General features: G+C 41.6%; 1 protein-coding gene across 3 annotated transcripts in view; it reads right to left on the bottom strand.

The window, feature by feature from the left end:
• unc13ba (unc-13 homolog Ba (C. elegans)) overlaps positions 1–22,103 on the bottom strand; it is a 157,476-nt gene that overhangs the window by 94,004 nt on the left and 41,369 nt on the right. For 2 of the 3 annotated variants that reach the window (XM_032517164.1, XM_032517166.1), the window contains exons 7-10: positions 22,022–22,079; positions 21,442–21,477; positions 20,115–20,328; positions 1,328–1,624 (exon numbers count right to left, since the gene is read on the bottom strand). In XM_032517164.1, the coding sequence (XP_032373055.1) occupies positions 1,328–1,624; positions 20,115–20,328; positions 21,442–21,477; positions 22,022–22,079 (605 nt within the window). Of the gene's footprint in view, positions 1–1,327; positions 1,625–3,074; positions 7,039–7,578; positions 19,791–20,114; positions 20,329–21,441; positions 21,478–22,021; positions 22,080–22,103 lie in introns of all 3 variants that reach the window. The other variant, XM_032517163.1, reaches the window with a different exon arrangement.

Here is a 22,103-nt window from a genome sequence, read left to right as displayed (position 1 = left end):
AAAGATCAACAGGATAAAAAGGGAAAGTTTCAAAAAGATGACAGACATGACAACATTTAATCATTCCTCTGAATCTTACAGTCAAAGACAAGACATTTTTTTCAAGTCTTTCTTAAAATTATACTTTACTACCTTAATGAAGATTGAAACTGTGTTAACTTGGTTTATAGCATGCTTCCAATGGAAGTGATGGGGTACAAAATCTGTCCTCCTGTGCAATGTATTCCAACAAAAACCTTTTGCGGTGTGTCCTGCATCGTAGCCACTAGGTGAACCTTGTCGGGTTTTTTTTGCAAGCAAGCAAATGACTAAAGTCAAGAGGACTCACACAGAAGGCTCGTAATGTTTTATCTTCCTCTCATCTAATCAATCCAATATACCATAGGGCTGTATCTAAATGGTAAATGTTAAATCTAAATGGTAAATGTTAAACATAAAATGTTAATGTTAAATCTAAATGATGAATCTAAATCTAAATGTTAAAAGTCAAATATGTAATACTGACAGCTAGCATTTAAAATAGTAACTGCAGTCTACATTCAAAATACTGGACAGATACTGGACCTCGCCCCTTCCCCCCCAGATTCAAAGTTCACAGAGGTTGCCAGGTTGAGAACAGCATGAATGTTGCTAAACGTTAGTCTTACATAGCCAGACAATACTTCACAACACAGCGGTTGATTAACTAACGTTAGATTCTGGCTATGTTGACTGCCATAAAAGCCCATGCTCACGCAGAGCTCTGTAACCCACTAACAACCACAAAATTACGGCAACAGCCGCGAAAAACACCACTACCTCGCCTTCATCCTTTCCTGACACACAGCAACACCTTCTTGGCTTAAAATTATGGCAACAGCTCGCCATCCTCTGTACCCCACTGACAGACACACCTGTACCCCACTGACAGACACACTTTCTCTTTGACTTAAAATTACTCACTGTTTGTTTATCTATTGCCATTGATCCCATTTATTTGGTGCTTCCATGAATGTAATTTAGCTGTAGTGCACTGGTTTTGCGTTTTTACAGACCATCTGGCAACCCAGGCCCGGCTGTCAGAACAGGCAGTTGATAACAACACACAGGCCAAAACACAAACAGACATTCTATCTCGGAACGGAAATTTCAAAAGAGAAAATACTGGCTGTAAAATTGTTGTCAGAAAACATGGTAGTTCAGCTTAGCATGTTACCTTAATATCTGTTGACATGTTTTGGTCATTTTTGGATTTAATATAGTAAATATATTACATATTGCACTTCTTAAATCTAATTCTAAATGGTAAATTTAAAGCTAAAAAGCTAGATGTATATTTTTTACATACCAGATTTTAGTCTTAGTCTTGTTATCACAGTTGTCCAAGATTGGTTTGGGCAGGATGACCGAAGAGTCCTTCAAATCTTTATTGGAACCAGGCTCTGGTAGTGGACGCAGCTCTTTCTCAACCTTTTCCTCCTCCTCTTCTTCCTCATCCCAGGTAGACTTTTGGCTACTGAGAAAGGGACGCAGGGCACTGGGGTGGCGGGTCTCTGGATCTCGGCGCTCCTCAGGCTCAGAGCTGAGCTGGGAGCTAGCCGGGCTGAGGTTGCCTGATGAATCAAAGCGACTGCTGTTCGGTGGACTGTAAGATAATGAGATTGATATTTAAAATATAGTGGTATTTTGAGAATGTAAACATGTTAACAGTTAAAGGACTACTACAGAATCAAAAGGTTTTATTCCAAAGTTTTTAGGAAATTACAACTTGAAAGGATGCGTTTTTTAACATAGATACTGGGAAAATGATTATTAAAGAAAATGCTTCTTCTTTTTTTAACTTTAATTCAAAAAAGGAATTTCAACTTTGAATGCCACAGTGATTTTGGAACAAAACAATTCAATTAATTTGTTAAAGCAAGTACTGGGGGTAAAACTCAGGGTTAAAAAAGCTCATCATTATCATATCCAGGGAAAAAGGTTACACACAACACAGGAAACTAACAGGGTTCAGGGTGAAAGACTGAATTACTGAAGGTGAAAGCAGTTCAGTTTTTTTTAACAATCATGTCAAGAGAGGGCTACCATCAGCACTGGGAGGACCTCAGTATTCTGAAAGATGAGTGGTCATACTACAGTGAAGGTTCTGCATAAAAGCAGCACAATTTTAATTTGCCTACTGCTGATAGAGTACATTTACAGCATCTCTTATGTGTGTATTATAGAATAATAAATGCACATTAATCATAATTATTTGACCTTTTAATAAGATTAAAACTTAGGTTAAAGGTTAAAAACTCTGTTAGAGCAGTGGGGATACACTTACCCTGCCTGATAAAAATCGTAAGTGGCTGACTGAGAAAAAGTGTACTGTGTGCCTGCTGGATAATTGAGTCTGCTAACAGGGAAACTGCCCCTGTACTTAAACTAGCATGATTTACTTTGTCTTGGGTGTGGGCCAAATTACTTCTCACTGTTCCTTTTATTTCAGTGGCCCACCATGGTGTGCACTGCCACACCATCATAAATCTATCAGAGTTTTAATTCTTATAAACAAATTGGCAAAGGCTTGGAGAATAATTCATAGATCTGCAGCGGACAGCGGAAGGAGAGGCATTATACAGGCCTCACAAGTCAAACAATAATAAATTAAGACTATCGGCTTCTACATTCATTGCACTTCAATCACTGTCAGGAAAGCTATTACTGAGGTAGTGAAAGTACAAAATATCTCCAGTACGTTTACACATAATGGTGAGCACGGTTGAAGCAAAAGTGATAACTTCCTTTCCTATGGCTTTGATGATGAAACATACAATGTCAGATTTTCACTTGAGGGTTTGTATTTATGGCTGTGAGTTGGATATGGAGTGTATGTAAACTAGAAATGTGTTTGATTGTTCTAAATCTAAAAATGTCTAAATCTAAGAATATGCTTTGTTTTTAAAGTTAAATTGAGGAAAGGGAAAAAGGCAAATACGGAGCTACTGATATGAAATGTGGTATTAAGAAAAAAGGAAATGGGCTAGCCTAAACATTTGTCTACATTAGCATGATAAATGAACAATGCCATTTATCATACACATTGTACTAGCCTTTTTGCGACTTCCTTTGTCAACAGGTCCTTTGGTTGCTCTGTGCCAAAACCTGCATGCATGGTTTCAGGTGTGTCAACGTCACTCTTATCTAGTTCACATGGGGTGACCTTTAACAGGGGTTCATCCAAATCTGCTAAGGAATCTGAGTGAGAGGGGAGGCCAGACTGTGGTGACTGTGCTAAGGTGTCACAGCTTCCTGTTGTTGAAGTTTCTGTTGGTCCTTCTGTATCACTGGTATCTGCACTTTCGATTTCTCCGGAACCATGGGAAAGTTTCTCAGGCCCTGGCTCACAAAATTCATCGATAGGTTTTGGACTTTCGGAATGTGGTTGGGCTGTGACCACCGGAGCGGTGGATTCAGGTTTGGGAGGGTCAGAGTTACCAAACATTGAGCCAAGTTTCATGCCAAACACAGATGAAGCAGATGGTTCTTCCTTTCCAGTTGGCTTTTCATCCTGGAAAATACCAGCTGAAAGATTTTTAAAACCAGAAAAGAGACCACCATCTGTCAGTTTTGGATGTGGAGTATTTGTATCAATGGCTGGAGATGGAGTGGTGGTGAAAAGGGATCCAATAGATGATGTGCCTTCAGCAGCTGCAGACATAAAGCCAAATTTAGGAGCAGTCAGACCGGGTATTTCAAATATTCCTTTGCTTTCAGGAGCTGGGGGAGAAGCAGCTTTGTCAGGCAATGCTTTGTCAGGCACTGTTTTTTCAGACACTGCAGAATCTGGCCCTTCTATATGGTCTGCATGCTCATCATCCCCTGCTTTTTTCTCAGGGAAAGCAGTTTTCATGGTGGATTCGGTCAGAGAACTTTCTTCTGCTTCTGTTTTGTCTGTTCGTTCTGCCTCCTCCACTAATCCTTTTTCAGGGTCCTCAGAGTCCTCTGGGCTTTTTACAAGTCCATCTCCAAATAAAGGTGTCTTCTCTGTCTTTTTAGTGCTTTCAGAGATTGTTACTTTTGCACAAGGATCCTCTTTTCCAGACTCTGTATCTGACTGTTGATGTTCCTCAGATTTAGTTGTTTCAGGACCTTTGAACATACCAAATAGGTCAGTAGTAAGGGATTCTGTAGCAATGCTACTTGGAAGTCCAAAAAATGAGCTTTTCTGTTGTTGTTGTTGTTGTTGTTGTTGTGGCTGACTAGGAGCAGTTGATGATCCAAAAAATGAACCAGGTGAACTTGAAAAAAATCCACCAACAGTTGGTGTTTTAATTGGGGTATTTGGAGTAGAAAACATAGACATAAAGCCAGAAAAGGGAGCTGGTTCAGGGGGCTTCCGTGGTCCTGACTGCCTTGGTCCTGACATTCTCGGTCCTGCCATTCTTGGGCCTCCCATCTGTGGCCCTCCCATCCTTGGTGCTCCCATTCTTTGTCCTGGTGGGCCAGGTGGCCTGGCAACGCCTGGCCTGGGCTGATGCTGTGGTGGAGGACTAGAAGGTCCCAATGAAGGACCCTTCAAAGGCCCCACAGCTTGAGGTGTCATTTCTGGTGAGTTGGTACCGACAGTTTTTTCCACATCTGATGATAAGACTATTGCAACATAATTATTAGTTTCAACAGGTTTCTCTAATCCTTGTGCAGGTTCTTTACTAGCTCCCGCAAGCTCTAAAGCTTCACTTGGTTCCTTTGCAGTCTCATCAGACATGGATTTCAAGTCTTCTTTAATAGATATTTCTGGTTCTGATACTGCAGTCTCTGTTGTAACTACACCCACCACAGATTCTACAGTAAGTTTGTCTGTAACGTCTATCACTGGATCGGCTACAGTTGCCTCTTTAATAGATTTTTCCACATCTGCAAAAGCTGCTTGTTCATCCCCAACAACTTTCAAAGGTTCCTTAGTTAATTTTTCCACTACTGCAACTGCAGTTTGTTCTTCATCGTTTAATTTCAAAGGCTCCTCGATTGATTTTTCCCCATCTGTAACTGCTGTTTGCTCTTCACTAGCAACTTTCAGTAGCTCCTCAGTTTGTTTTTCTATCTCTGGAATTGTTATCCCTCTTTCAACATCTGTGTTCCCATGTTCCACTCCAACAATATCTGAGCTTGTGTTTTTGTCAGTATAATCCATATTCATTTGCAGATTCTCAGTTATTTCTAATGGACTGCCACTTTCATCACATGTGCTCTTAACTTCAAAAGTATCTGTTTCTGATTTAGCAACTTCTTTCTCAGCATCTGCTGTATCTTTCATTTCTTTACATTCATATAGGATGTCTGACTGTTCTTCACTTACTAGTTTTACAGTTTGTAGTGTCTCTTTCTCTAGTATATTACCAGTCACATTTGTTGTGTCTGTAATAGAAGCTTCATCAACAACTGAGGAATTTTCCTCACAAGAAAGGTTTTGCTGCCTTATGGCTATTTTGTCTCCCTCCAGATGTGGATCTGTTAGGGGAAAGGGTTTTTCAGTGGTATCTTTTTTAATTTCCAAGGTAGAATCATGACAATCTTGGCATGCCTGCTCTACTTGAAGTTCAACCTTAACTAAAGATGTAGAAAGAGACTCAGAAGGTACATTTTCCATGGCCTCAACAAGGAGACCCTTTCCTTCTTTTGAAACATCTTTTGTGTCTGGGGGTTTCACTTGTTCAGAAGCAATCTCCCCCTTCATTATTGTTTTTGGCTCTGTCTTGGTTTCCTCCATGAAAGACATTCCAAAAAGGCCAAACCCAGTTTTAGATTTGTTACCTTCAGAACTCTCGCCAAGTGAAATTACAGAGGAAACTTTGAAACTACTCTCAGATTCTAGGGGTTTAGAAGCTGTTGGATGTGCTTCTGATGTTTGCTGGTTTTGTCCACCAAACATAGAGAATAGTCCTTTTCCAGAAGGCTCTGAACCTTTGAGTCCTGGTGGTGTAACTGTTGGTCCCGGTGTGGGTATTTTTGGTCCAGTTTGGGGCTGGGCACTTAGACCTCCAAACTTGGAAAACAAACCTGCACCAGGAGTTTCTTTATTTGTAGTAGCACCTGGGAGGATGCCACCAAATATAGAAGATCCAGTGGAAGGTCCTCTGGGTGTGGCATTATACCCATGATGACCTCTGGGACTTGGTGGTTGATGAGGTGCAGATGCACCAAACATGGAAAACAAGCCTTTGCTTGGAGGTTCTTTGGGGGGAGGACCTCTGGGTGGCACACTTACACCAGTTGGACCTCTTGGGCCAGATGGTGGCTGACTACTGGATCCACTAAACAAAGAGAATAATCCTTTTCCCTGGGTGTCTTGTGCGGCTGAAGGTAGTGGTGGGTCTTTGGTTCCAGGTGTAGATGGGGCATTTGACCCACCAAACATTGAGAGCAACCCTGTGCCAGGAGTGTCTTTTGTAGATGACCCAGGAAGAATGCCACCAAGTATTGATAACCCAGTTTGGGAGGACATCTGCTGAGGGGTTGCAGTCGAGCCACTAAACATAGAAAATAAGCCTTTTCCTGGTTGCTCATTAGGTTGTTCTTCCTCAGGCTGATCAACCTTGTCAGCTAAACTATCCTCCTTAGAGGTCATTTCTTCTATGCAAGATTTGACAGGACTAGGCTTAGGGGTAGATAAGGTGATGTCCCCTTCCGTTTTGTCATGAAGCTGTTGAACACCTTCAGGGGAGTTTGCGTCTGAGGCAGAAGGTACTTCTTTTAGTGACAAGTTATCAAGAGACTGAACTTCTTTAGACAATACAACATCAGATGGTGTACTTTTGTCCTTCTGTGCTAACTCTTCAAGAGTTCCAGTGCCTTCTGGTGGTGCTGGCACTAATATTGTGTTTTCTAGAGGTTTAACCACTTCGAGTGATTTTATTTCTGGAGCTACTTCTTTTAGTGACAATTTATCAAGAGACTGAACTTCTTTAGTCAACACAACTTCAGATGTGGTACTTTTGTCCCCCTGTGCTAACTCTTCAAGACTTCCAGTGCCTTCTGGTGGTGCTGGCACTAATACTGTGTTTTCTAGAGGTTTAACTACTTCCAGTGGTGTTATTTCTGGAGCTGCTTCTTTTAGTGACAAGTTATCAAGAGACTGAACTTCTTTAGGCAACACAACTTCAGATGTTGTACTTTTGTGCCTCTGTGCTAACTCTTCAAGGGTTCTAGTGCCTTCTTGCGGTGCTGGCACTAATATTGTGTTTTCTACAGGTTTAACTACTTCAGGTTGTGTTATGTCTGGATCTAATTCTTTCAACAACAAGTTATCAAGAGAGTGAACTTCTTTATTCAATACAACATCAGATGTTGTACTTGTGTCCCTCTGTGCTAACTCTTCATGAGGTCCAGTGCCTTCTGGTGGTGCTGGCACTAATATTGTGTTTTTGAGAGGATTAACTACTTCAGGTTGTTTTATGTCTGGAGCTACTTCTTTTAGTGGCAAGTTATCAAGAGACTGAACTTCTTTAGGCAATACAACATCAGATGTTGTACTTGTGTCCCTCTGTGATAACTCGTCAAGAGTTCCAGTGCCTTCTGGTGGTGGTGGTACTAATATTGTGTTTTTGAGAGGTTTAACTACTTCAAGTGGTGTTATGTCTGGAGCTATTGATTTTACATCCTTGGAAGACTCAAGTGGTGACTCAAAAGCCTCAGTGGTTTCTGCTTTCACTTCAGCTTCTGAGATGGTAGCTTCTACGGTTGAGCTTTTCTTGGACAGGATGTGCTGTGAGTCATGTTCATCTCCACAGCTAAAATCTGATCTAGTCAGTGTATCCTCAGGTATATCAGACTGTGAAACAATATCAGCAGGTGAAGAATCCTTACAGGCTGGTATTGTTACTGCAATAAGGGTATTGTCTTCAGAAGCACTCACTTCTGGCAGTTGAGGCTTGCTACGTTCAATGACCTCCTGTTCAATTGTCTCGTCTTCTGGTGAACTTGCTGCTGAGACAAAAATATGGGGTAGTCTAACATAAGGCTTTGGCTCACCTGGTTCAATTTCTGTAACAACAGAAGGTACTTTTGAGTAGTTAATGCCAATGTAGATTGACCGTGGATGGGTAATTTTCTCCTGTGAAATGTTAGACACAGTAGCGACGCCACTATATCCAATGTTGACATTGTCAGATTCTGATGATATAGTTTGTTTAATTTCTTCTGAACTTTGCTGCTGTGACATGCCTGATTCAGATAAAGCTATGTCATCTGTGATGACCCCTTTGGTATTCGCTTTAGGCATTTCAGAGGGTAAGGACGCAGATAGTTCACCTCCTGTTAGTTGGCTAGATTCAGTGAAGGATTTGGTTTGTACTGTTGAAGATTCAAGAAGGCTTTTCCTGTTTGACACATTGTAATCTTCATTTTGGTTAACAAATACTTGTGTACAAGGTAGAGAACTTGAGGGAGGTGCACTCAATTCAGATAAAGTTTTATTATCAGAAGTAACTGCAACATGGCTGAGAGCAGGAGCCTGTGTTGGAGTAACTTGCATTCTGTAATCCAGAGGTATAGAGCCAATATGAGTGTCGGGCATAACAGAAATTGGTTTTGTACTGCCAGAGGGTTGTGAACCTAAACCACTATAAAAGGAAATCAAACCCCTAAGAGGGGTGGATTCTGCTGGTGTTGAAGATACCTCTGGTCCTTGCATTTCAGCTCCAAAGCCCTGGTTTAGATGACTACTCTTTACTTGTTTTACAGGCATTGGGCCATGTTTAGTGGGTGGTGGGGATATAAGCACACTAACCTCCGATACATGTTTAATTGGAGCACCAGTACTTGTGAGTACAGTTGGTGTCTGATATTGCGGAACAGTGATATGGCATTGGCTTGGATCCGGTTTTCTTGAGAGTTGAAGAGGTTCATTTGCATAATAATCTGTAGTTGCACTGCTCTGCATTGGCTGTACATCAAAAGACTGTAAAGAAGAAACAGTTTTGTGTTCATCATTTGCTTTCTGAATAATTGAAGCAGGCAAACACTGTGGGGTAGGAACAGTTTGGGATGCACAGTACAGTTGCGAGGTGGACAAAGGAGGCAATGCCTGTCCATTATTTGTCATTGTTCCACTATATGATGGGCTTTCCTCAATGCTCCCATAGCTGTCCACAGTTGGCTGCTTGATAAGAATTTTGGGCCTAAAGGTCATGTCATGCTGAACAGTATCTTGTCTTTGCAACTTTGGAGATTTTGGAAGAGATCTAGCAATGGATGAAGTCCAACCAATTTCAACACCAGATTGTTGGTATTCCTGTTGTGGGACTGGATGTTGCGTTTGCAGCTGAGATATGTTTGAAGGTAATTGATCAGGCTTCTTGGATTTATATTGCTGATATGGACTGTTTAGTGAGAATGTAGCTGATGCATAGTCTTGCGTAGCCTGGGGAGCAACATTCTTATGAGGCTGCATCTTCCTTTGAATAGTCATCAAAGAGGAACGGTTCATTGGGGCAGAGTTTGATTCTATTACCGACTGCCTTCTGCAATGTATTTCAGGTTGGGTGGTGGCATGTTCATCAGTGGAATATTCCATATGTTGTATTGACTTCTGAGTTTGACAAATTGATGTATCTTTTCTGACCTCCTTAGAAGTTGGTGGTTTGTCTTGCTGCTCATCGTAAACACTACTCTGAGAGAGAGAAGACTCATAAGGAAAAGAAAGATCCTTCACATCTTGAAGACCAATATTTGTGGTTTGATCCACACTTAGGTCAACAATACCCAGCATTGTTTTCTTTTTTAATTGTCTTCCAGTCTGCCTTCTTTCAAACATTTCTTTCTTTCCATTGCTATTAGTGAAGTTCATTGGCTGTCCATCCTCTGGTTCAGTGTGATTACTTGAAATGTTAGTTGTATTTAGGCTATCTTTTGCAGAGAAGTTCACTGGCTTATTTTGTTGGTGTGTTTCCTTGTTGGTGGTCATTGAACCAGAAAAGACCTCATTACTGTGGTAGGTATATATCTGTCTTTGCAGCGTCTCATTGGTGTTGACTCCACTCAACGCATGAATCACTTGTTGATGTTCAGACTGCTCCACTATGAGTGGTACACCAACAGAACCATTCCTTGTTATAGTTGTTGTGTTTCTGACACATGACAGAGCTCCAGTTGAGCAGGTATCGGGAGCTTTTTCAGATTGTTTCTGCTGTGATTTTGAAGACATATCTAGGAAGCTTTTGATGGAGTTGGCAGGTGATGATGCTTTTTGATCTATTTCTCGACATATACTGTGCGCAAATCCCTGTTGCATCTGTTCTTGTGATCCAACCCATGTGTTTTGCCTTTTAGATTGCTCTTGGAAGGGTTGTGTTTCCACAATTAGTGGAACACCAAAAGAATCACTTTGAGAATATGCTAAGCCTGATGGCCTTGTCCTTACCAGTGATACTGGTTCTGAATAGTTCAGAGCTATGTCTGATATACATGCCTTTGTTGACATATTTAATGTGCCTTTAACCGAGTTTGCTGGTGCTGTAGAGAGTGGATAAGGTTGGATAATGGACTGTGACACACCATTAGTCTCAGTTACACTGGAGCGCTGCACTGTCATACAGCTTGAATGTGGTTGATGCAGAACAGGGACAATTGGGCATTTTGATTTCAGTGGGGTGGATTCAACTACCAGGGAAATACTATCTGAATCATTTCTGGCAATGTCTCTTGCACTTGGCTTATTAACAAGTGGAATTGCTTCATTTTGAGTTGACTCATATTCTGGCATTGTTGTTTCCAGTGTGGCTTGGGATGGCTTGGGCGACATATCCAGTGCTGTATCTGAGACAGGTTTTGTTGAAGTGGATGTCTGATGTGTTTGAACAGTGGCTGACGACTGTAAAGTTGAGTGATTTGATTGTTCAAAGACACCAGGTTGGCTCTGCCAATACTGTTGTTGATATAGAATAGAATCTGAGTGGCACTGAGTCTTAGTCTCAGACTCTTGCTGTGCACTTGCAAGGGACCTGATCTTAATTTCACCAAGAGGTTCTTCAGAAGGGATATCTACAACTAGTGATACACCAACGGAATCTTTTTGTGCAAGTTCACGGGCACTTGGCTTGCCTCTTTTTAGTGGGAGAGCTTCAGTAAGAATGTCATCTTTTCTTACTTCCGGAATCGCCTTCTTCAATTTGACAGACGATTTAGAAGTCATGTCTAGTGTTGCCTTAACTGTATTAGGTGGGGCTGTGGCTTGCTGAGGTGGTTTACACATTTCAAGGGACTCAGAAGACTGACCTAAAAGAGACTGCTGTCTTGGTTTTGTTGAAGTGGATGTCTGATGTGTTTGAACAGTGGCTGACAACTGTAATGTTGAGTGATTTGACTGTTCAAAGACACCAGGTCTACTCTGCCAATACTGTTGTTGATATAGAATATAATCTGAGTGGCATTGATTCTTATTCTCAAACTCCTGCTGTGCACTTGCAGGCGAGCTGATCTTAACTTCACCAAGAGGTTCTTCAGAAGAGATATCTACAACTAGTGGTACACCAACGGAATCTTTTCGTGCAAGTTCACGGGCACTTGGCTTGCCTCGTGTTAGTGGTATAGCTTCAGTAAGAATGTGGTCTCTTCTTACTTCCTGAATCACCTTCAATTTGACAGAAGATTTAGAAGTCATGTCTAGTGTGGCCTTAACTGTGTTAGGTGGGGCTGTGGCTTGTTGAGCTGGTTTATACATTTCAAGGGATTCAGAAGATTGACCTAAAAGACATTGCTGTCTTGGTAACAATGTCCTACTACCAGAGGGAATCTCATTTTTTCTAACAGAGAATTTTACCTGATTGCCTGTAATTGTATGAGAATGAGATTCCTCAACAGGTAGGGAATGAATATCCTCTGTTATTTGTCCCTGATGCTCTGTTGAGTCCCCTCTATATGACAAGTCAATGGATTCATGATGACTAGAACTTGTTTCTGTCTCCTTGGAAATTAAAGTTTTTCTCTTTGTCAATGACAGTGCCTCACAGACAGGGTCCACAACAGTTTGCGCAACCTGCTGGGTTGTTGTCTTGGCAGACATATCTAATGTTGCTGTAATTGAGTTTGCTGGTGCTGTGGTCTCTTGATATTGCCGAACCATTCCACTAGACTGACAAGAGGGAGGTGTTAAAATTGTTATCTTAGTATCAACAGGGATTTCCTGTCTAAACTGAGTTGTAACAATTGGTGGGCTTTGCTGCATATTTAGATGCACATTGAATGAAGAATTTAGTTGCTGACCTTGACGGTCCACTTGTTTTGTCATAACCGGGCTGACCAATGGTGTAGTACATACAGGTTGCAGTGATCCAATTTTTTCAGGGTTTTTCAGACCTCCATCAAAGCTAGATGCTTTACTGGAAATATGAGTAATGGAAGAGCTTCTTGTTGTTAATAACTTTACCTTAGAGTCAGAACTCTTTGGTAATTCATCAGACGATGTAAAAGTAGGTTTGGATGAAATGTCTGATGCAACATTGCCGGAGGCTGTAACATCAGTTTGGTTTGACCCACTCATAGAGGTACTGTGGGAGGCTAGTGGTCTTTGGAGAGGCATTGTAAAAAAGGTATGGTCAACTCTAACCTTTGGACTGGACAATCTTCTCTCCAAATTGCTTTGTTGACCAACTGTCATATAGTTGGTCTGAGAAACTGTTGGAACACTTGGACTTTGCTGTAAAGTGTCCAGAGTGGGATATTCTAAATCAGGCCATTCAATTTCTTCTTCCTCAATCTGTTTAGTAAGATCTACAGCAATGGTCTTGTCAGTCAAGTACATACTTGCATTAGTATCTATCTGATTTGTTTCTTTAAATCTTTTCAACTTGTACTTTGTAAAGTCAACCACTTTATCTTTTTGTGTAGATTCTAGCTTGGCATCTGTTAAGTCTTTTGTTTTGATATTGTCTTTTTTATTAATTGTGGCAGAGAAATCTAGGACTTTATTGGCTATTTGAGGTTCAGAAAGAGTGCCACAGTTATTATTCTTTTTGTAAAGGTGGGCTTCATTAATTGAGCTGTCATTCAGTATATGTAACTGAGGTGTACATTTCTGAGATGACTCTCGTGGCTGCTTTGAGGACAGGGAGTATGTTTGGTCCACTGTTAAATTACTGCTTACTTTGCTAAAGTCACCCATCCCTGTGACTGTAGTCTTATTTGCTTGTGATAATACTCTGGGTTTGTCTACCTGAGATGGCTGCCTTGCAAGCTGGGGTCTCTGTGGGGAAATTGAAGGCACAGCCACAGTTGTGCTAGATGTAGTGGTTAAACTTCTAACAGAAGTTGCCTGTGCTAAAGGAGCTGAAGAGGATTTAGTAACAGTTGGTGGTGTAGGCAATTTCCTTCCCAACTGTAAACTTCCTGGTATTTTTGAAGCTGATGGGGTCTCAGGAAGATGTTTGGAAATGCTTGAAATCTTGCTAGACACTGATGGTGAGGTAGCAGGTGTTGAATCAGCTTTACTTGCATCAGTGTTGGGAGACATTCCAGTCATTCCTCCATTAGCTAAAAATATGGAGCTTGACCTGTTTAGTTGATCTGCAGGTGTATCACCGACTTGTGCAATCCTTATTTCAGGAATTGGGTAACGGGTGTTTGGAGAGATTTGTGTAGAAAAGCACCTTGAAGAAGATATAGTTGACAGTGTAAGCACATCTTTTAATCCCTGTTTTTTCCAGTATGGCCCTCCATGCCCCCCTTTTGGTGACTTAAAAGTTAGATCAGCTGCCTCCATTGGCTCCTCTTGACAGCTATTGCCATTTTGTACCGATTCCACCTTAATCTTTTTAAGCTTGTACACACTAAAGTCTACAGGCTGATCTGCTTGAGAAGTTATAGATTCTTGAAACATTTGAGAGAAACTTTCCAAATTCATGTTCATTATTTTTTCACCTTTTCTAAGGGCGTAAGTTAGATCTATGGGTGCATCTGAAAACACTAATTCATTTTGCTGCTGGCCTGGAATCAAGAAACCATTATCTTCTACACCATTATTTTCAGCACAAAGGGGGATTTTAAAACCACAAAGAGTTACTTTGTCATTTTGTTTTTGTTTCATAATGTTAGCACAATTTTCAGTGATATTTCCAAGAGCTTGTAAATCCTCTGGATCAGCACAGGCATAGAGGTGTCCACCAGCTCTGTCAGTTAAGAGGGAATAAATGTATTCCTCATCTGTATAAACATAATATCCGCAGTCCCCAGCCTCAGCTGGCCACCACAACCCTTGCTCCAATAGTGAAAGCCACTGTTGATACCACTCAGAATCCTCAAAGAGCGTTTCATCATCTGCATCCCCTGTAGTTCTTGCAGACTTGCTTAAATCCACAGCAGCACGTGTTAAATTCATTGGACCCTTTTTTTTGGCAAGTTGTTTTAAAAACTCAGTTGCTGATTTCAAACCAAAGTCTTCATCTTTCATGCCACTACTAACACCACTTTTTTCCACTACTTTGCAGATTTCCTGTGCGCTACATTCTGTAAGCGAATGACATCTATTAAACCGTGTTTTTGTTTTTTCCATGCACAGATTCAGAGCACTGCTTTCAAAAATCCAAGGTTTTCTTTTTGAATCAAGATTGTTTAAATGGTCACAGCTACTCCAGGGTTTCTTGTCTCTGCAACTCATGTCAAACAAAACAATATCTTCATCTGGCTCAAGAAAACGATTTCTGCTCTCATAAAGCTGGCCAGCAGCATCCCTCCAGGGATGTGAGGGTACATTGAAGCCACTGATGTCCATTTCCATAGGATTTAACCTAATGTGATTCTCCAATTGAGGTGCTCTAGCAGTTGATGGTATATTTCCTAGGCATGTTTGTGAGCATTCCTGACCTTGAGTGGCAAGGGCTTCAGCAAGGGCATAATCATTCAGTTGCTGCCACAGAAGAGCTTCTATGAGACACTGATACTCATAGAGCTCTGGTGGGATAACACCCTGCTCTGTAAAGTTGAATAAAAGATCCTTATAACCATATTCATGGGCTGTCCCATACAAAAGACGCTGAATTTCCTCAAGATAAGATTGTGTTGGGGAAATTGTAGGATCTTGCCAAACCTGATATGGCAGAGGTTCGTTACAGATATCACCAACCTGAGTAGCTGTAACAACAGCAGTTGTGAGTGTTGCTGTACTTAAAGGGATTTCCTCCTTACTCTTTGGTAGTAAATGATGAGGAAGGCCTTGTTCAGTTTCCTTTTCAGGAGCAGAAGAGCTATTGTCACTGTGGCCTGTTTTGAAAATGCTGGATAACAAACCAGGAGACGTGCTATTTGTGCTGGTTTTTGGTTCCTTCTTCCCAAGCTGAGGGGTTGATGGCTGCTGTGTCTTTGACGATGGCTCCTCTGTAACACTAAAAAGGCCTGCGAGGAAACCTTTTTGAGCTGGACCTTTTAAATCCTTATCTGTGGCCACATCTTGAGGCAAATGCATCTCTACTGGTTTGGTTCTCTGAATTTGTGGCCGCCCCTGTCCTGCACGTGGCTGATGTTGTTGCTGTGTTGTTTGAGGGTTCACCTGATCAAGTGGTGATGATGACTGTTCCACAGTACCTGAAATTGTATTCATCAGGCCAGAAAATAATCCTCCTGATTCAGACTGGGCTGGATTTTGTCCTGATTTAACAGATGGTTGACCTGCCTGAGCAGGTTGAGGTAACTGTTGTTCCTGTGGTACATTTTCACCAGATGCAAGTTTCAGAATTCCAGAAAGCAAGCCTCCACTTTGACTAGGCTGTTGAGTTGCTATATGTTGAGGAGTTGCACTTTTGCTAGGCTGTTGCAGCTGTTGAGGTGATGTCTGACCAAACAGACCAGACAAGAATCCGCCTTGCTGACTGGCTTGAGACGATTGTTGACCTGAAGATTGAGCAGGTCGAACAATGTTTGATTTATTTCCCTGTTGAGACACATTCTGTGGTGTTGGCTGTTGTGGTGCATTATCTGTAGATGCCAACTTATTAAAAAGCCCTGACAATAGTCCACCCTGCTGTGGCTCTGGGGCAGAGGCAGCCGCTGGTGGACGTATCTGATTTTGCCTCCGCAGAGGCTGTCTGTTACCTTGTTGGGTTTGCTGCTGGTTGTCATGACCAACAGGTGGCTGATGCTGTGCCAGAGCAGTAGGACCTGCTGATAATAGCCCAGAGAAGAAGCCTACCTGTTGATTAGGTGGTTGCTGGGTCATCTTAGGGCCGGCTCTTTGTGCCTGTTGCTGCTCTGGCTGACTCCCCTCTGTAGACTTTGGGGTGCCTGCATCTGTAATTTTGTTTAATAATCCAGTAAGCATCCCTCCGGGAATACTGGTGGGCTGTTGTGTAGGGGCTTGGTTTTGCGGTTGTGGGTTTTGTCTACTGCCCGGTTGGTGATTTAGTTGGTGCCCAGAATGGCCACTTTGTTTCTGGTTTTGTGAGATCTGGCCTGGGTTTGCAGGAGCAGAGTCTTGGCCCCCAATTCCAAAAAGACCAGAGAAGAAGCCTCCTTGTTGAGCAGATGCTTGCTGGACTGGTTTTTGGTTAGTTTCTTGAGCACCAGACTCTGATTGTATTTGAGATTGAGTAGGATCAGGTTCCGCAATCTTGTTAAAAAGTCCTGACAACATGCTACCTGATTGCTGATTAGGTTGTGTAGATTGTGAAGCCGAAGGCCCTTTTGGTGGCTGTGAAGCAGTTTCTGTAAGTTTCAACAAACTCCCAAACAATCCACTAGTTTGAGGCATTGTTGCTGTTGCTTTTGGAGGTAGTTTTTCTGTTGTTTGGTTAGGCTGTTGCTGTTGGTTTGGTTGTTGATCTGAGACTATAGGATGATTTAGTTGCTGGTCTGGGGGATGTGCTTCTGTTGAACGCAATGCCGACAAATGTTCTGCTGACTGAATAAGAGGAATAGTCTTTTGACTCATGTTTTCTTCTGGTACTTCTATTTTGGCTGTATGGTCAGCTGCATCGGCTTGTGACTCGGACTGAGTTGGTTGTGACCCTGTCACTGTGTCTGTAGCTTTTTTCAAAAGCCCAGAAAAGAGTCCTCCAGTTGAAGGTTGTGCAGCAGCAGGTTGTCCTTGCATTTTAGTTGGAATTTGGCCAGATTGGCCTCCTGGCAATGTTGACAGTGACTGATTTGTAGGAGCAGAAACGTTATCAGATGCAAATTTTAAAAATCCAGACAACAATCCTCCTGACTGTTGTGCGGAAGAATTCTGAGTTTGGGGTGACTGGGAGGGTGATGAAAAAAGGCCTGAAAATAGCCCACCTTGTTGAGGCTGACTATCCCCTCCCTGGGCTTTCTTGTCAGACGACATGTCCTCTGTTGATCCAAATTTCAACAATCCAGAAATAATTCCTTGAGTCTGTGTGGCGTGTGGTTGTGATCTGGTATGTTCCACAGGCATTGGTAGAACTTGCTCTTTAGATGTGACATCTGCTTCAGGCTGGACATCTGTCTTGCATTGGGGATCGTTTTCAGACAGTGTTTGCTCATGAGACAATAGTTCTATTCTGCAAACAGGGCTTTCCTTTGTTTTAGGAACCATTTGTTCAGTATGTGGCTCAGTTTGACCACTTGCTTTGGTTAGCATTACGGTGGGAGTAATTTGTGGTTTTTTAGGTTCCTTAGAAGGTTCACTTGGGGCTACCTTAAACAGGTTTGAAAACCAGCCAGTTTCTGTGTTTCCTTTTGGTACACTTTCGAAAAGTGCAGCCCGACTTGGAGAAGGAATTCTCGCAGGACTGGGGGATGGACTTTTTGGCGGGGCATTGGCATCTTCACCAGATGCAAACTTAAGAATCCCAGAGAGCATGCCTCCTTCTGTTTTTGGTGGGGTTGTTGTGGAACTATTTTCAGAAGAGAGAAATGGAATTTTAAGTTTGCCGCCTAAAAATGACTCATCTGCAGGCTTTATGTCAGTCTGTGAGGAATTGTCAGGAGGAACTGTTGATATGAGGGTAGAGAGAGAATTTTTAAAAGGACTGAAGAATCCTGTTTCCTCTGAACTGCTTTCAGGTTTTGGTTCAGATATTGCATAAGTTCTTCTTTGCTGAATATCAGGTAGCTCACCTGATGACTCTGTCTCTGGAAGAAGCTCTACTGATCCACTTCCGGATTCTTGCAAAAGCTCAATTGATCCACTTCCTGTATCTGGCAATAGATCAACTGATCCACTTCCCGAACCTGGTCTTGTCTCACCTGATAACTGTCGCTCTGTTTGCAAGCCCTCACTATTAGGACTCTTGGATCTGTTTACGGACCCTTGTTGGGATTCATTGCTTGTAGTAGTTGCACTTCTTTGCTCTGATGGCTGAGGTGATGGCTCTCTGGATGACGGTGAACTGGAAAAAAGTCTCAAAGGACTAAGCCTTCCCAACATAGATTCAAAGCCAGATGTAGATTGAGTAGCAGTGGTTGCACTGTCTTGTGCCTCTGTGCCAATGTGTGTTGGCCCTTGACCAGTGTCAGTTTGCTGACTGGATTCAGAGGACTGAAATGGCAAAAGAGACTGAAGGGAAAACTTTTTTTCTGTTGTGGGCTCCTGAGGGGCAGGAGGAACTATGGCTACTGGAGGAGAAGTAACACCACTTTTGGGGATAAACGAAAGCAGCTTTGAAATACCAGACACAGGTTGGGGTGATGCCTGGGAGGTAGGTGGATCTGTTGCAGTGGTACCAGAGGTATCTGTGGCTTCAGTACTAGCTTTAGGGATTAAAGAGAGCAGTTTTAAAATACCAGAGTCTGCCTGTGGTGGTTGGGGGGATGAAGTTGTGGCAGAGACCTCCACCTCAGTTGTAGACTTTGATCCTGTGATTGTACTGAGTAATGAACTCATGGCATTCTTTACTCCAGCTATGCCCTGTTCAACAGCACTATCCTCTTTAACTTCAGTTTTGGCTTCAATGCTATGACTGTCCTTAGGTTGCACAATTTCAGCATCTGTTGGCAGTGCTGGGAGTTTTCTTCTTATTGGTTTAGGCATTGATTCATAGCTGTTTATTTCCTCCTCTTTTACAGCCAGGTATTCAGACACTGAGTGAACTAAGCTATGAAGTTCATCCATTGCATCTACATATTCATCCCTTTGCTCCTCTTCAGGAGACAACATTGGATATTGTCCATGACCTGTTCTCCCTTTGCTTGAATAGCATTGTCCTCCAAAAGGTGACATATATTTGCTAGGGTAGTAGTAATTTTCATATTCATAACTAGCATCCCCCTCAGTGAATGTCAGGTCATCTAGTTCCTCCTCAGATCCAAAGGAATACTGCATCTCATCCGAACCTATAGAGCCATATTCAACCCTCTCCCTGATCCTTGCAGCCTCTTCCCGAGCAGCCTCATCCTCACGAAAAGCAGCATAGTTCTCAAGTGTGTCCTCTAAGGCAGTTTTGGCCCACAGTCTGGTCTTGTAAAGTAGACCTTTTCTGTCTGTCTGCTGTTGTAGCTGTTTGACAGAGGGAATTATATCAATCTCAGGAGGGGACGATTCATCCTCAAAGCTGCCGGCTTCCTTATAAACTAACCGCACTTCTCCACTACAAAAGCCATTTCTCTGTCTGTAAGCCCTGTCCTTTGCCTCCTCCATATCTTCAGGGGATAGTGCGTCACATTCTACTGTCTGATAGAACCTGCTACCTTTGGACTCACAAGGGTTGTCACTGAGCCGGTAGATGATGCTTTTATCTTCGTCCTCCCACATTTTCTGCTCAGCGTCCAAGTAATCATCCAAGACACCTGAGTCAGGCACTTTATATTTGTTCTCCCAATCCTCCACACCCATTCCTGAGTCGACAGGGATTATCTTTACTCCACCCTGACTGTTTGATCGTCTGGATTCAAGAAAAAAAAAGGGCCATGCAAGAAGCAGTGGAACACGATGCAGAAAAAAAGAAGAAAGAAAGAGAAATTATGCCTTGGACATTAATTTAAAAAAAAGAGCAGATCATGCAAAGGAAGTGTTCATGCAAGTAAAGAAATAGAATAGCAAATGAAAATTACACTTCTGGAAGGAAAAGGATGTTGTTTGACAATGTGCCAAATTGTCTTTGTTTCTATTTTTACAGCGTTGTCAATGGATTATGCTATTCTTGATAACCTGACTCCTCAAAGCAAATAGCACAGATTCATGAGGTCTGTGAGTGGGTGTGTGTTACCTGGGCCCCCTCATTTCTCTATAGTCTAGCTCATAGCTTTGTATAGAGTCAGCCTCCCTTGACAGGGTTTGATGTTGGACCCTGCGTCCTATAGGGTACTGGTGCACTGATGAATTTGTCTGGGAGGTGTTGTGGAACCGTGGAGGTCTGTTGCTAGTTTCACTGCGGTAGTCACTATCACGGTCATCCACTGCACTGTCATGGTCATCGAAAGCTGGGCAAAGACAATACAAACTGTTTAGTAAAACACAAAAAATATATTTAAAATGTATATTTTACAATTATAATTAATCCTAAGCGATCAAGTAGACTTTTTAGATAATACTCTGCTCATGTTTATCTATTTGTTTAATCTGATAGAAAAGCCTTCTGGTAGACATAAGTATTTGATAGTTTTCTAACAGCTCATAATTACTGTGTACAACCTTATCCTGGATCTATGTTCCTGATGTATTGCAGACCTGCTTTTGTATGCATCATTCTTTTATTAGGATAACCCCTTGAGATGTAGCATCTCGTTTTCGAGGGGGTCCTAGACAAGATACCACACAAACACAAAAGCATTGCACATATACAGTACAAACAAGATAAGAAAAACAACACAGACACAAATAACAAAAAAAACAACAACAAAAACAACACACAGAGCCTACAATTACAACAGAATAAGTAAAAGATCACGATATGATCATTAAACAGATCATAACGTGATCATTCAGAATATAGCCAAACTTTACTGTAAAATGTCAGTGAGATTAAGTGGTTCAGTAAAGGGAAAAGAGTGAGGATTGAGATAAAATCAGAAGGGTGTTAAAGTCTGCATGTACAGATAGTATGAAAGTGAGTTGCCCAGGCAAATTTAAACAGTCTGAAAGATGAAATGGAGCAAATATTTACTGGTAAATTATTCCAGTCAGAACTCTGAATCTGAATCTGAAAGGCAGGCTGCTAGAAAACTGCTATGAGAAAAACTTTCAGACAATAAAAAACGTTTGAATAAAGGCTCCCTCTTGTGGTAGCAGGCATACAATACAAAAAGCACCAAACTTACAATGGACAACAAGATATTGGAATAAAAGAAACAATGTACTTAAATGCCTCATAAAATATTAATAGTAACAAAATCGGCAACCGCACATGTTATTTTGTATTTTGTGTAGGTGGGTACATCTATGTGAAAATTCAAATACATAGACATAAACAAACATAGACAGACCAAACATGCAAGGGTTCTTATTGAAAAGGGAAGGCAAAGCGGAGTCCTGTACCACGCAGAAGTTAAATAAATTATAAGTCACCAGGAAAAAAGAACAACAACTATACATACTCTGCTGGTCATTCCATCCAAAATAACTCCAACTGCCTGGAGGGAAGTGTTCAAAGAAGTCAGAAAGAAAAGTGAACTTCATTACTGAAAAATCCAGACAATAACTGTAACTGGCCAAATGAGTATGTAACAAGTAAGGGACTGAAAACACCCAAAGCTTGATGGAAATGATGAATGGTTATACCAGTATGAGATAAATTAGAACTATGTGAAGCAATGGGATGAAGTCACACAAATGAATGTGATGACTGAGTTAATTTCCTGTAGTACAGTGTGAATGATCAACATTATACCAACGCAACAGCAAAGTATTTGAAAAAGTATTTTCACAAAGGTAACATCAGTGTTCAACAGCCATGCAAAAATCCTCTTTAGTGTGTAATCAGAATACTTTTTTGGACATCAGCGGCCTTGAAGTAAAATGTACAAGTCAACATCAAAATGCTTTAGAACTTGAATGTGTTTTCCTGTTCATGAAACACAAAAATGAATGTGTCACTCAGGGTGGAATGACGTTAGACAGTAACACATAAATGTTTATGTGAAAGTGCTATGGCATGAATGGTACTTTTATACTCACAGCATTGAGAGGGAACAGATGCCATTTGTCTTCTCTGGACCTCTTCCTGCAGTGGATACTGCCACAATAGAAGAATTTAATT

This window comes from Etheostoma spectabile, chromosome 5 (genome assembly GCF_008692095.1).
Source record: "Etheostoma spectabile isolate EspeVRDwgs_2016 chromosome 5, UIUC_Espe_1.0, whole genome shotgun sequence".
Taxonomy (NCBI): domain Eukaryota; kingdom Metazoa; phylum Chordata; class Actinopteri; order Perciformes; family Percidae; genus Etheostoma; species Etheostoma spectabile.
The sequence above is the reverse complement of the archived record's forward strand: the minus strand, read 5'-3'. Positions and strand labels throughout refer to the sequence as shown.